Genomic DNA, 11128 nt, shown 5'->3' with positions numbered 1-11128 from the left:
CACCCTTGTATGCCTCTATATTACCCCAAAATCGAGCAGTTCAAATACAAATTCAAAGTTCTTTTTTAGGAAGTAATAATACTATTTCAATGGAGACCTATATATTCTGCCTTCCACTTTGTTTAAAACAATATATAGAAGACATTTTGAGTGTGGTTTCGTAAGACATTGGTATGAAAAAATGTTTGGAAACTAATAAATAACTATTACTTCTTTGATGGAGAATCTTATGCTATCTTTAAAAAAAAAAAAAAATTAAAGTGCTTTGCTGTAAGCTACTGTATTAAATTTCCTACTAAAATATAACCAAGATTAAAATGACATCACAACTGCTGAAAATGACACATCTTAAAGTTTAAATGATATTTATCTCTCTAGTGAAAACACCAAAAGTAACTGTACTTTTCTATTACGAACATATTTAAGCATGGACCAAATTTAACTTTACAAGTTACAGTCTTCAGCTGTCTTTCTTGCTCAAGAAGGGAGACCCTGAGCAGGCTGCCCAGGACCACCACCGTCACGTGGGCTTTTGAAGATCCCCAAGGAAGAAGACTCCACAGCCTCTCTGGGCAACCAGTGGCAGTGGCAGTGCTCCCTCAGCTGTACAGTAAAGAAGTGGTTCCTGATGTTTAGTTGGAACCTCCGATATTCCAGGTTGTGCTCACTGTCTCTTGTCCTGTCACTGGGCACCACTAAAATAGCATAGCTCCATTTTCTTTGCGCTCTCTCTTCAGGTATTTACACACATTCCTAAGATTCCCCCTAAGCTTCCTCTTTGCCAGGACAACATACCAATTTTCTCAGCTCTCCTCATAGGAGAGGTGCTCCAGACCCTTGATCACCTTGGTGGCCTCTGGGACTCTGTCCTGTATGTCCATACTGGACACATACTGGGGGACCCAGAACTGGACACAGTACTCAAGATGTGGCCTCATAAACGCAGAGCAAAGGAGAAGAACCACCTCTCTTGACCTGCTGGCCCTATGTTGCCTACTTGTAAGCAAACACTTGTATATTCTGAGATTTTTGTGGTCAACTTAAATGAATGCATAATTAATTAAGTATTTCTAAAAACTGAAAGATATGTTGTGGCAAGCTTTAACTCATAGGGCATGCAAGACTAAGAAACTTCTTATGCAACTAAATTAAATGGGCAAATTTTCTTAACAGGAAAGCCTAAACAAAGGTAACATTAAAAACATTTTGTAAGGAATTAGCTTTGGTAACTGAAATGTTCCTAATCCATAAAACAAAATTTACAGCACCACACTTAGAACAAGATATACTGCATTAGTAACATGAAATAGAAAACTAAGCCTCTCGTGGACTTTAAACATTCATATTGCAATACAAAGTATGTTGGATAAAATCTAAACAACTCAACACACAAACGACTCTAAACAACTGAAAGAAATGGGAGTTACTCTCTCCATGCAATTTTTTACCATTCGTATTCCAGTCCAAATTAGTATTTTAAAGACTGTGTGGTGTAAGCTTAATAAACTGAAATCACTAAAATACAGACGTTAGAAGACTAGTAAGTCACAGAATTTTTTCACGGTAACACTGGGTAGAATCTGTCTTGAAATACCTTGTTTATGTATTTAAGTGTTTCTTATGTAAATCTTTCTAAAATAATTTTTTTATTTTAGTTACAAATCAGCCTCCTGCAGACTAAACAACCCCAGTTTCCTGAGTTGCTCCTCATAACACTTGCTTTCTAATCCCTTCACAAGCTTTGTTCTTCTCTGAATGAATTCCAGCAACTTGATATCCTTACAGCGAGGGGATCAAAACTGAATACAGGACTCAAGGTGTGGTCTCATCAGGGCTGCATACAATGGGACAATCATTTCCCTAGAACTGCTGGTGACATTATTTCTTTTTAAATTCAGTTTAAGTCATAAATTGGCCTTTGGAAAATGTCGGGGGTATACACATAAGATCTGCACATTTGGGAAGTTGGAAGCCTGTTAGTGGAAGTGAAGGATTTATTATAATAGTTCCAAATGGTACATGAAAGCTTAGCAATTTTTAGACAAGTCTGTCTTTCCACCATAATACTTTCTTTAGATTTATGATCTAAAGTTTAGTTGCATGTTCAGGAAAAACAGAACAAAACAAGACCAAGATATTTCATTGGAAATGGAATATATGGAATTCTCCACAGAGAAAATGCAAAAACTTCACATTTCTTTTCAGAAACAAAATCATTTTGTTTTTATTTTTGATGTCTTTTTTTTTAGCTTTGTTAGAGCACATAAATAAGAGTCTGGATGAATACTGACACTATTACTCAGTTTATTTTCAAGGAGAGATACAAATTAATTGCAAAGTACCCTCTATTAGCAACAGCAGACTGTCACACTACTGCAGCAGCACAATTGCACATTTTTTCATTAAAACAAAAAAACTCTCCACTTTCCTCTAAAACAGCCTTGCCCAGAAGATTAATTTAAAACAAGAAGAAAAAACTTGTAGTATTCTAAAAATTGTCTCACCTGTAATTCATGAGAAGAATCCTGGTATAATACATTTAAAGCATCATGAGCCTGCTGAAGTTGTTGCTGTAACTGACAAATCTTCTGATCTTTTCCAAATAACTGCTCCTGAAGAGAGGCACAGCTTTGCTGCAGTTGAATTTCACTTGTTTTAACAGTTTCAAAACATAAAGTCAATTCATTATAAAGCTATGAGAGGGGGAAAGAGAAAAAAAAATAAAAATAGCATCAATGAAGGCAGACATATAAATACAGGACAAGAGGAACTGTAACTTAAGCAACTTGGCTGCAAAGATCACGATCACTTTTGACAATTATTTCACATTTCTTGTCTTCCTGAATCCTAGCATCTTCTGTATGTTGGAAAACAGTGATTGTGACAAACCCTGAAACTAGGTCTGAAACAAGTTTTTCTAGACATGCACAACTTATATCAGAATGTTATGTTTCAACTGCTTTTTTATGGCATTTATGCACATAAATGAACACCTAAAAATCATTTTTGAATAGGTTATATTAAACTATAAAATATATAGAGAAAAAAAAAAAAAAGATAAAGAAAAAAAGAAAATATCACTTCCTGACTACTGAAAAAAAAAAAAAAAAGCATCTTTACAGGCATTAGTGGCATTAAAGGATTGAGAACACAAAAGTCCATCCATTTCTGGTATAGAATAACTTAATTCTTTTTTTAACTAACATTTTAAATTGAGCTTGGGTAGCAATACAGTGAATCCACTAATGCCTCCTGCAATTTGTATAAGTGTAAAAGAGTTGATTAAATAATTATCCCTGGGAATTTTTTGGACATTAGTTATAAAATCCAAAGATTATATTAGATGGTCTTCTCCACGACTGTTCAATTATTCTCTCATTGGAAGCAGAATATTATTTGTATTCTGCAATTATTTTATAAGAGATTACATATCCACTAATAATTTCTAGAACTCCACCTAAGTGATAACTAGCAGCATGTCCCATATAGCTGAGAAGAATAACTTATTCTGCAAGAATAAGGGAACAGCTATTCCATCAATTTTACCTCTATATTATAAAGATCTAAGAACTTTTAATACAAAATGAATTTTTTATTAAAAAAAAAAAAATACAAGTCAGCTTGAAAAATAAACCCGTAGCTCAACAAACAACAGTTCACATTCTGAAGGAAATACTTGACTCTATAGCTTTACTACTCAAACACCGCAGTCCAAACATTCCTTTGATTACCCTTGTTTCTCCAAATAAACAACTTTTCCTCTGCTATTTATTCTACCATGAAATAATCTGTGCAAGGCATGTACTTCTGCAGCTGACAGTTTTCTTTGGAAGGCCCATTACTGCCATTCCTCCCAAAAGAAACTAATTAAGTATGAAAATTAGAAATTCAGAATCTTGATAATGTTTATTTGATAGACATTTTAAATTTTAAAAGTTAGTCTTTACTGTCTTGGCAGCTTTACTTAAATTCACCTAAATGATATGCTTCTTTCTCTACTTCATCTGTTTACCTTGCTTAGTATTTATAGCCTTTAGAAAAAGAATCACAACTTTTCGGTTTGGAACCTGTCTACCTATCACTTTGCACGAGATCTGCAAACAATAAATACCCTTCCTTTCCGTCTTCCTATCATTTTCTACACCCAAGGATTTCAAAGTCCACACAGGACAAGGTAATTACTTCTTTTCTACTCCCAAAGCAGATTAGAAATTATGTTGCCTAAGTTAAATTAATTCTATGTCCAGATATATTGATACTTTGACTCTTGAGTCTTAAAAATCAAACTTTTACGTTGAAATTTCTTTGCCTACTGAATCTTTCTTAAATAATTAAGAGAGCTTACATCATCTCTGAAAATTCAAGTTTAAGATAAGCCAATTGCTTATGGAAATCAGCAAGTATTTCACAGCACATAAACAGTTAATTTACCAAAATATGCATTTTTAGCTAATGTCCTGCCAAATGAATGGAACATCAAGGCACGGTTACTTCCAGCTATAAGCTCATTAGCTAGATCATACCACTATGACAATTTGTTGGTTTTATGACTAGCAGCACTTAAGTGGTCATAATTATAGTATCTGAAAGGTAGCATCCTAGTAAGATGAATGGAGAACATCAAAAATATGATGCCTATTTTTTAGCTGGCAGCCACCTCCTCTAATGTAGCTAATGGGTATTTTTAGTAGTAAGCATTTGTCAGGACAAGACAAATAGCATGTCTTTTTTACTTGCATAAACTTTTCCAACCCTTCTAGCTTGAAAACAATTACAAAACACATATATTTGAAGTATAAAACTAGCTAAAAGCTAGTGTGCAAGAAACAAATTCATAGAATTCATCTTTTCACTGTTTTATTTTTTTTATTTTTTTCCCCAAACATCAATGTGCTAGTTTTTAGGACTGATATTAAAAAAGAATATTTAACTTCAGGAAATTTCAAAATTAAAATTATCTGTATGAAAAGAAATAATTTTATCTACTGTCTAGAGATAACTAGAACATCCAGGTTTCATTTTGGCTCTGTATCTTTTCATTTATTGACATGAAAACTATTTTCTGAATTGCATACATGCTTTAAGTTTATATGGTATTATGCTGGTATTTTCTGCTAATTTTTCACTTGGTTTAGAAGAAATACCACATTTAGTCACACTGCTGTAAGCACAATCCAGAACATACGAAATTGAACGACACAGCAAAATAGATCTACCATTAATAAAGATATAAAAAATCAGGTGTAGAGGTAAAAGATATAATATGGAGATCAGAGAACTACAGAGAAAGAATACTGAGTAGAAAACACAGAAGAAAGACAAAAAATATTATAAGTTATTTATCTCAGAACTATTAATCTTCACAGAAAAGAGGTGTGAATTCTTGACTATCCATAAGTAAGTGGTTATATCCTGCATGGACGTTACTAAAATGTGAGATTTGACCAGGAAATCATTTATTGGTCAATATGAGAGAAACAATATATTTATGTTTACAGGACAGAAAGAAAACTTAAAAGATTTTAAATCATTCTTTACACATATACACTCTATATACATATTGTGAAATTTGGTAGATAGAAAAAAGAAAACACCCACCAGTGACACAAGACTTTGTTCTGCAAAAACTGTTGCACAGACTGTACTTTCAGTATCTCTTTATAATGCCTTAAAGCTGTTCTTTCTTTGACAAGCAACATAGACTGTTATATGTAAACGTACTTAAAAGCAAATAAAGAAAGATTAAAAGTATCTGAAGCCAGTACACTGCAATACATTTAGTCTGTATGACACAAGAGCTTTATTTATCAGACAGGAAGGAAGAGTAACTTAGCCAAAGTATAAAAATAAAAGTATCACTTATTTCTCAGCTTCCCTCAAAATTTCCTATACTGATTTAACTGATTTTACCAGAAAACAGTTTTTGATGGATATTTGAAGAGTTACTTAAAACACAAAACTCAACTACAAGAATAGGTGTGTTTAGTGCCAGTCAATCATCTAAAAATGGCAGACCAAAGCTAGAACTTCCAGGATAACCAAAATGCAGGACTCTAGAGCCTGACCAACAATTGATAAAAATATTTCAGTCTGGTGATGGTGGGATGAAGTAAAGCATTGGCATATGTTAAATATGTGTGAAGGCAAAATTAAGGCCAAGAAAGAATGAGGCATACCAATAAAAGCTAATAAAAGTAGGTAATTAGCCTATGTTATCTACTAGACTGTATATTAGTCAGAATCAGAGTGCAACTGAAAAAAAAAAAAGTGAAACAGTTGACACAAATAACCAACACTCGCATTACATAAGTGTGCAGGATTTATTTTAAAGTAGATTTAGAGTGGTCCTGCATACTGAAGCCAATTAACAGCTGGAACACATTTTGCAGTTCTGTTTAATCCAAATGGAATTTAGTTAATGCTTTCATGGACTTTTCTATGATATCAACAAAAGCACAGAAAGTGGGATCAGCTGAGAGATCTCCTTAAAAAGTATACCCCTGTGAGGATCTAAGACACTAGTGTAGACTAGTGCCACTCATTAAAATGCAACCATAACCAATGATATAAAACAATAAATAAACATTAGAACTATATATAGTGTCTAAGTGCTTGTCTAAGTGCTTACCCCTAAAAAACTGTGGATCACTGCAGAGACCAGAGCAAATATGAATGCAAACATACAGTAACACTAGACATACAGTAAATAAACAAATGGAAAGAAAGTCTAAATTGAGATACCGTAAGGCTATAAGGGGAACTAATAACACTGTCACAGAAGTTCGTGTTACAAGATCACACTGCTTATGAGAATTGGAGAAGAAAAAGGACAGAAATCAGCTGGAGAAGCTCTAGGATGAAACTGAAGAGGCACTCCGGAATACAGGCTGCACCTTCACTGCACTGTACTGCCTCTGGCTTGGATGGAGCTCCCCCATTGTGACTACACAACCATTACCAATCTGATTACACATACAATTCAGAAACATTTAAATCTGATCATTCTAAATCAGACCATAGTAGGTATTACTAACAAAAAATACTTAAGTTTAATCTTTTTTCTTCCTTTCTTGACATACATCTCTTCTTGCACTCTTCTCACCAGTTCACAAAATGTCTTCAATCTATGTTTTACATAATGTAAAAAAATACTGTATCATTGTCAGAAATATTAAAATAATGGTTTGAAAACAGAATTATAGACTATTTACTTATTAAAAAAAAAAAAAGGCATTCTACGAGTAACAGTCTACAGAAATAAGCAGAGGAACTAAAGCACACTAAGAATCTCAGCACAGGATTTTTCAAACACGAAAATCATCACCTGTGAGCGCAGAGTTTAACATCGCCCTGAGAGAGCCACAGTCTACACACAACTTCTTTACTTTTAACATACAGGTACATCTAAACCCAAAATCTGCTTGCTAGTGTGAGACCAGCTGTAGTGGAATTTGATATAGAAGATATAAATAGAATAACCTAATTAATACATCTTCAAACAATAGAAAATATTGTTGCAGCTTGAACTAAAGTGCAAGTTAATCTTTACTAAAGATCTGAGTTCTGCAGAGCTTTCATCAACAAAGTGGACTACAAAAACACCAATCCACTTATTAATGATGTGGACTTTGGTAGGCTTGACTGGATAGCTAGTTTCTTTCGGTTCTTATCCTGTGTGAGAGAACATGTGTGTTTTATTCCAACTTAAGGAAGAACCTCTGTTATTACTAACATTTATAAACGTTTTTATTTTGTGGATTCAATGTTAAAAATATGCATTAAAATAAGCAGGTATATGTGATTTTTAACTATGCTTCACTGTTGTTCTTGTGGTCCCAGAGAAGACTGGCAGTGGTGAAATTTAACCTTAAGACGGCAAAGCCAGTAACTTCACATTCTGATTACATTTTCTCAGACTTGAAGGAAAGCAAACTATCTCCACACATGAACACCATGAAACTTGGAAAGGCAGCAGCAGGCACAAAATTAACGACAACATCTGAAAATGCATCTAATGCTATACTATTTTTCATCTATTTTATGGTGCACTTGATGCAAATTTTTGCAGTGCCTCCCAACTGAAAAATCTTGCTTTGTTTTCTAATTATGCCAAGAATCCAACTATTGAGCAATGCCTTTCTTCATCACACACATCTAGTATTCTCTATCTGTTGTTTCAGGACACCAATTATTATTTCCTATTTAAAGACAAATAATGATATTTCCATTTCACTAAAAAGGCCTTCCACTAAGAGAATTTTAATCAGTATGATTAACAAAGAACCTAAAGGCCACATCAGATCAAGAGAAAGCACTGCATTATACAAACAAAGGCCCTAAATTGTAAATTTCAGAAAACTGTGATAAGCTAGCTAAGGAGTTCAGAATCTCTTCTTGTCTTATTATCCCTAGTATTGATTGAAGTCTCTCCACCTTGAAATTGTCGGTGAGGACAAATCTATTGAGTCTCATTAAATCCAGCACAGGAATGAAGTCCCTGGAGTATTTGGGACCACTAAAACAGATGCTATACATTTTAGAAAAATATTCCTTATCCTTGAGAATGAGAGCTACAGCTGCAATATGAAATAGATATCAATTTGTTTCCAGAAATGCTCTAACATAGAAGAGTTATTGTAGAACAAAACACCCTTAAAATTTATGTTAAAAAAAGGTAGCTGTATGTCAAGTCACTGCAACTTGGTAAAACAGATTACTGATTTTTGCATATGTACGCTGCCCACTGTAGCTAGACTTGGAAGAGAATTGTGGTCCACAATGGATTTACACATAATCCAGTGCAAGTTCACAGCCCTGATCTGATTTAATAGAAAGGTATTTTCTTTACTCAGTCTACTGTTTTATACTACACATTAACATCAGCGCACAGAGCAGTTCTTCCTAAATGGTAGTCTGTTAAATAATGAACTTGGAGTATGTCAGCCAGCCACACTGCCTGAGCTATAGCATATACTGCCTATCTGACCACTAACAGAGAGGTCATTGATCTTGCTGTAAGGGACAATATATCATAGGATGCACACACTGATAGGCTCAATGCCATTTGGAGCAGTTGGAAAATATTCCTCTGTGAGTATGTCTATGGAATAGCTGACACGTCCTTATCTAGCTGTTACAGCCAGCATATTATTAACGCATGGAAGACAAACAGAACACACATTTGTCTGCAATAGTTTGCCTCTCTCATTCAAGGAAAAAACAGGTATTTGTATTATTTTTATAGATGCTGAATTTTCCAAAGGCCTGCTGTGACTTCAGAACTGTGTAACTTATGATTTGGGAACTACATGTTCCTTTGAAGCAATTACGGTTTGTTATTTTATACAGTTTACTGATCAGAAGTATAGAATATCCTATAAAAGAACAACTCCTCCTTTTCCCCTCAAAGATCTCTTGCCTCGGTTTACCAAATGCTTTAGAGGATCTATTTGCCTTAAAAAACTTCCTTTCTTATGCATATTTTTATAAAAAACAAAAAGAGCACATTTCTTCCAGGTATAAAACACCTAGATGTTTTGAGAAATGCTAAAAGACAGTTTATCAGTTCCAGAACAGTCAATTGTCAAAATAGTTCATTTGTCTTTTTCTGGATGCAAACCTTACTCCTCTATGTTGGAAAATAAATAAATAAATAAATTGAATTCTACACCTTCAAGATTGTGTATTTCAGGGCACGACTGAGTTGAAGTTCTTGCCTTATCTGCAAAGCTAAAATATTTCTGTTCTTGTTGTATCACCAAGTAAGCTGAACTCTTAAGTTCTGCTAAGAGAGACCAAGAACTCTGCTTTCTGAAGCAGTCATGGATTTTGAACTACGCCTAATTTAGAAGAGGCTTGTCCAAACAGCTTTGCAAGCATACCCATCAATTTTCTATAATACAAAAATAACTTATACTAGCAAAATTATTTTTCATAGTATAGGTTAAAGTCCTTCCCCAAATGAAATAAAGTATGCTGGCAAAACCACTATTTTGCAGGGTAAATTTAACTTTTTATAAAAAGTTTTTTTCATGTTTTAAAACAGTCTCAGGAAAATCCAAATGTTTTTTTCCCTTATATATTGCAAAACTAGTCTCAGAAGAACACTTCTAAGCCCTATAAACATTGATGAAGAGAGTTTATATTATCTTCACTTATGTCAATTTTTTTTTGAGTGACTCTTCAAAGGATCCATTTTAACAGCCACAGAAGCATTGACTGGAGGATGAAAAAGAAAGAAATAGCAATACCTGATACCTAAAATTCTGTATCTTAAAAAAAAATAAATCCATAATTTACTTTGTCTTGCCCCAGATTGACAGAACTCCTCCTGCCCTGTACATGTGCAGAATAACTCTGACAGAAGTCTACTTGTAGTTTGGTTGGGCTACTATTACAGTGAACAGAAGACAATGTCTAGAAACTGGAAGTCCAGTGCAGTATTATATATATAGCTGTACACTGTACTTTTGTACATTTAACTACGCAAGAATGTGCTGAGCCTAAAATGCTATAAAATATTAACCAAAAGTGTCTTTAGAACTCCAGTACTGATGCTGCCTCGACTTATGCCCATCTTCAGAATTTTAGCACGCTCTACATACTGTAGGTTAGATGAAAAAGGGAAAACAGTTCCAAAATTGGTGGGAAGTACATGAAAGTTATATACGTCTTCTTCTCAATGTCTCTAAAAAGGAATGAAACCTATCTCCTGTGTTTCTTACAGACTGAAAAACACATCCCAATCACATTTGTCACACACAAAACAAGAAATTTTGGGTAGTATACATGTGTCAGCTCTTCATGGTTATCATTTATTCATCAAAAATGTAAAGTCTGTTCCTTAAATGTTAAATATAGCTATGATTTTTTTCAATTAGCTATCCACATAAAAAGCTGTCACAGTAATATTTTTTTCAAATTATTTTTGATTCATAAAGTTTTTGCATTTTGGAAAAAAAAAAAAAAAAAGACACCAAATCCTTAAACTAGTAAAATTGATAGAGATTCACACAAAGACATGATTTACAGATGAAAGGAATTTCTTCTCCTAATTTACCAACAACAAATTTATCAAATGAAACCTCTGAAGAGGAAGAAGAAAAATATACATAACATAAATTTATAT

The 11128-nt window shown here is 33.8% G+C and overlaps 1 protein-coding gene across 1 annotated transcript in view; it reads right to left on the bottom strand.

The window, feature by feature from the left end:
* Window positions 1-11128, bottom strand: part of CNTLN (centlein) — a 192433-nt gene that overhangs the window by 111778 nt on the left and 69527 nt on the right. The window contains exon 8 of the mRNA XM_032206274.1: window positions 2505-2693. Within this exon, the coding sequence (XP_032062165.1) occupies window positions 2505-2693 (189 nt within the window). The remainder of the gene's footprint in view (window positions 1-2504; window positions 2694-11128) is intronic.

Source organism: Aythya fuligula, chromosome Z, assembly GCF_009819795.1.
Source record: "Aythya fuligula isolate bAytFul2 chromosome Z, bAytFul2.pri, whole genome shotgun sequence".
Classification (NCBI taxonomy): Eukaryota; Metazoa; Chordata; class Aves; order Anseriformes; family Anatidae; genus Aythya; species Aythya fuligula.
Note: the sequence above shows the minus strand (reverse complement) of the source record. Positions and strands in the feature narration are given on the sequence as shown.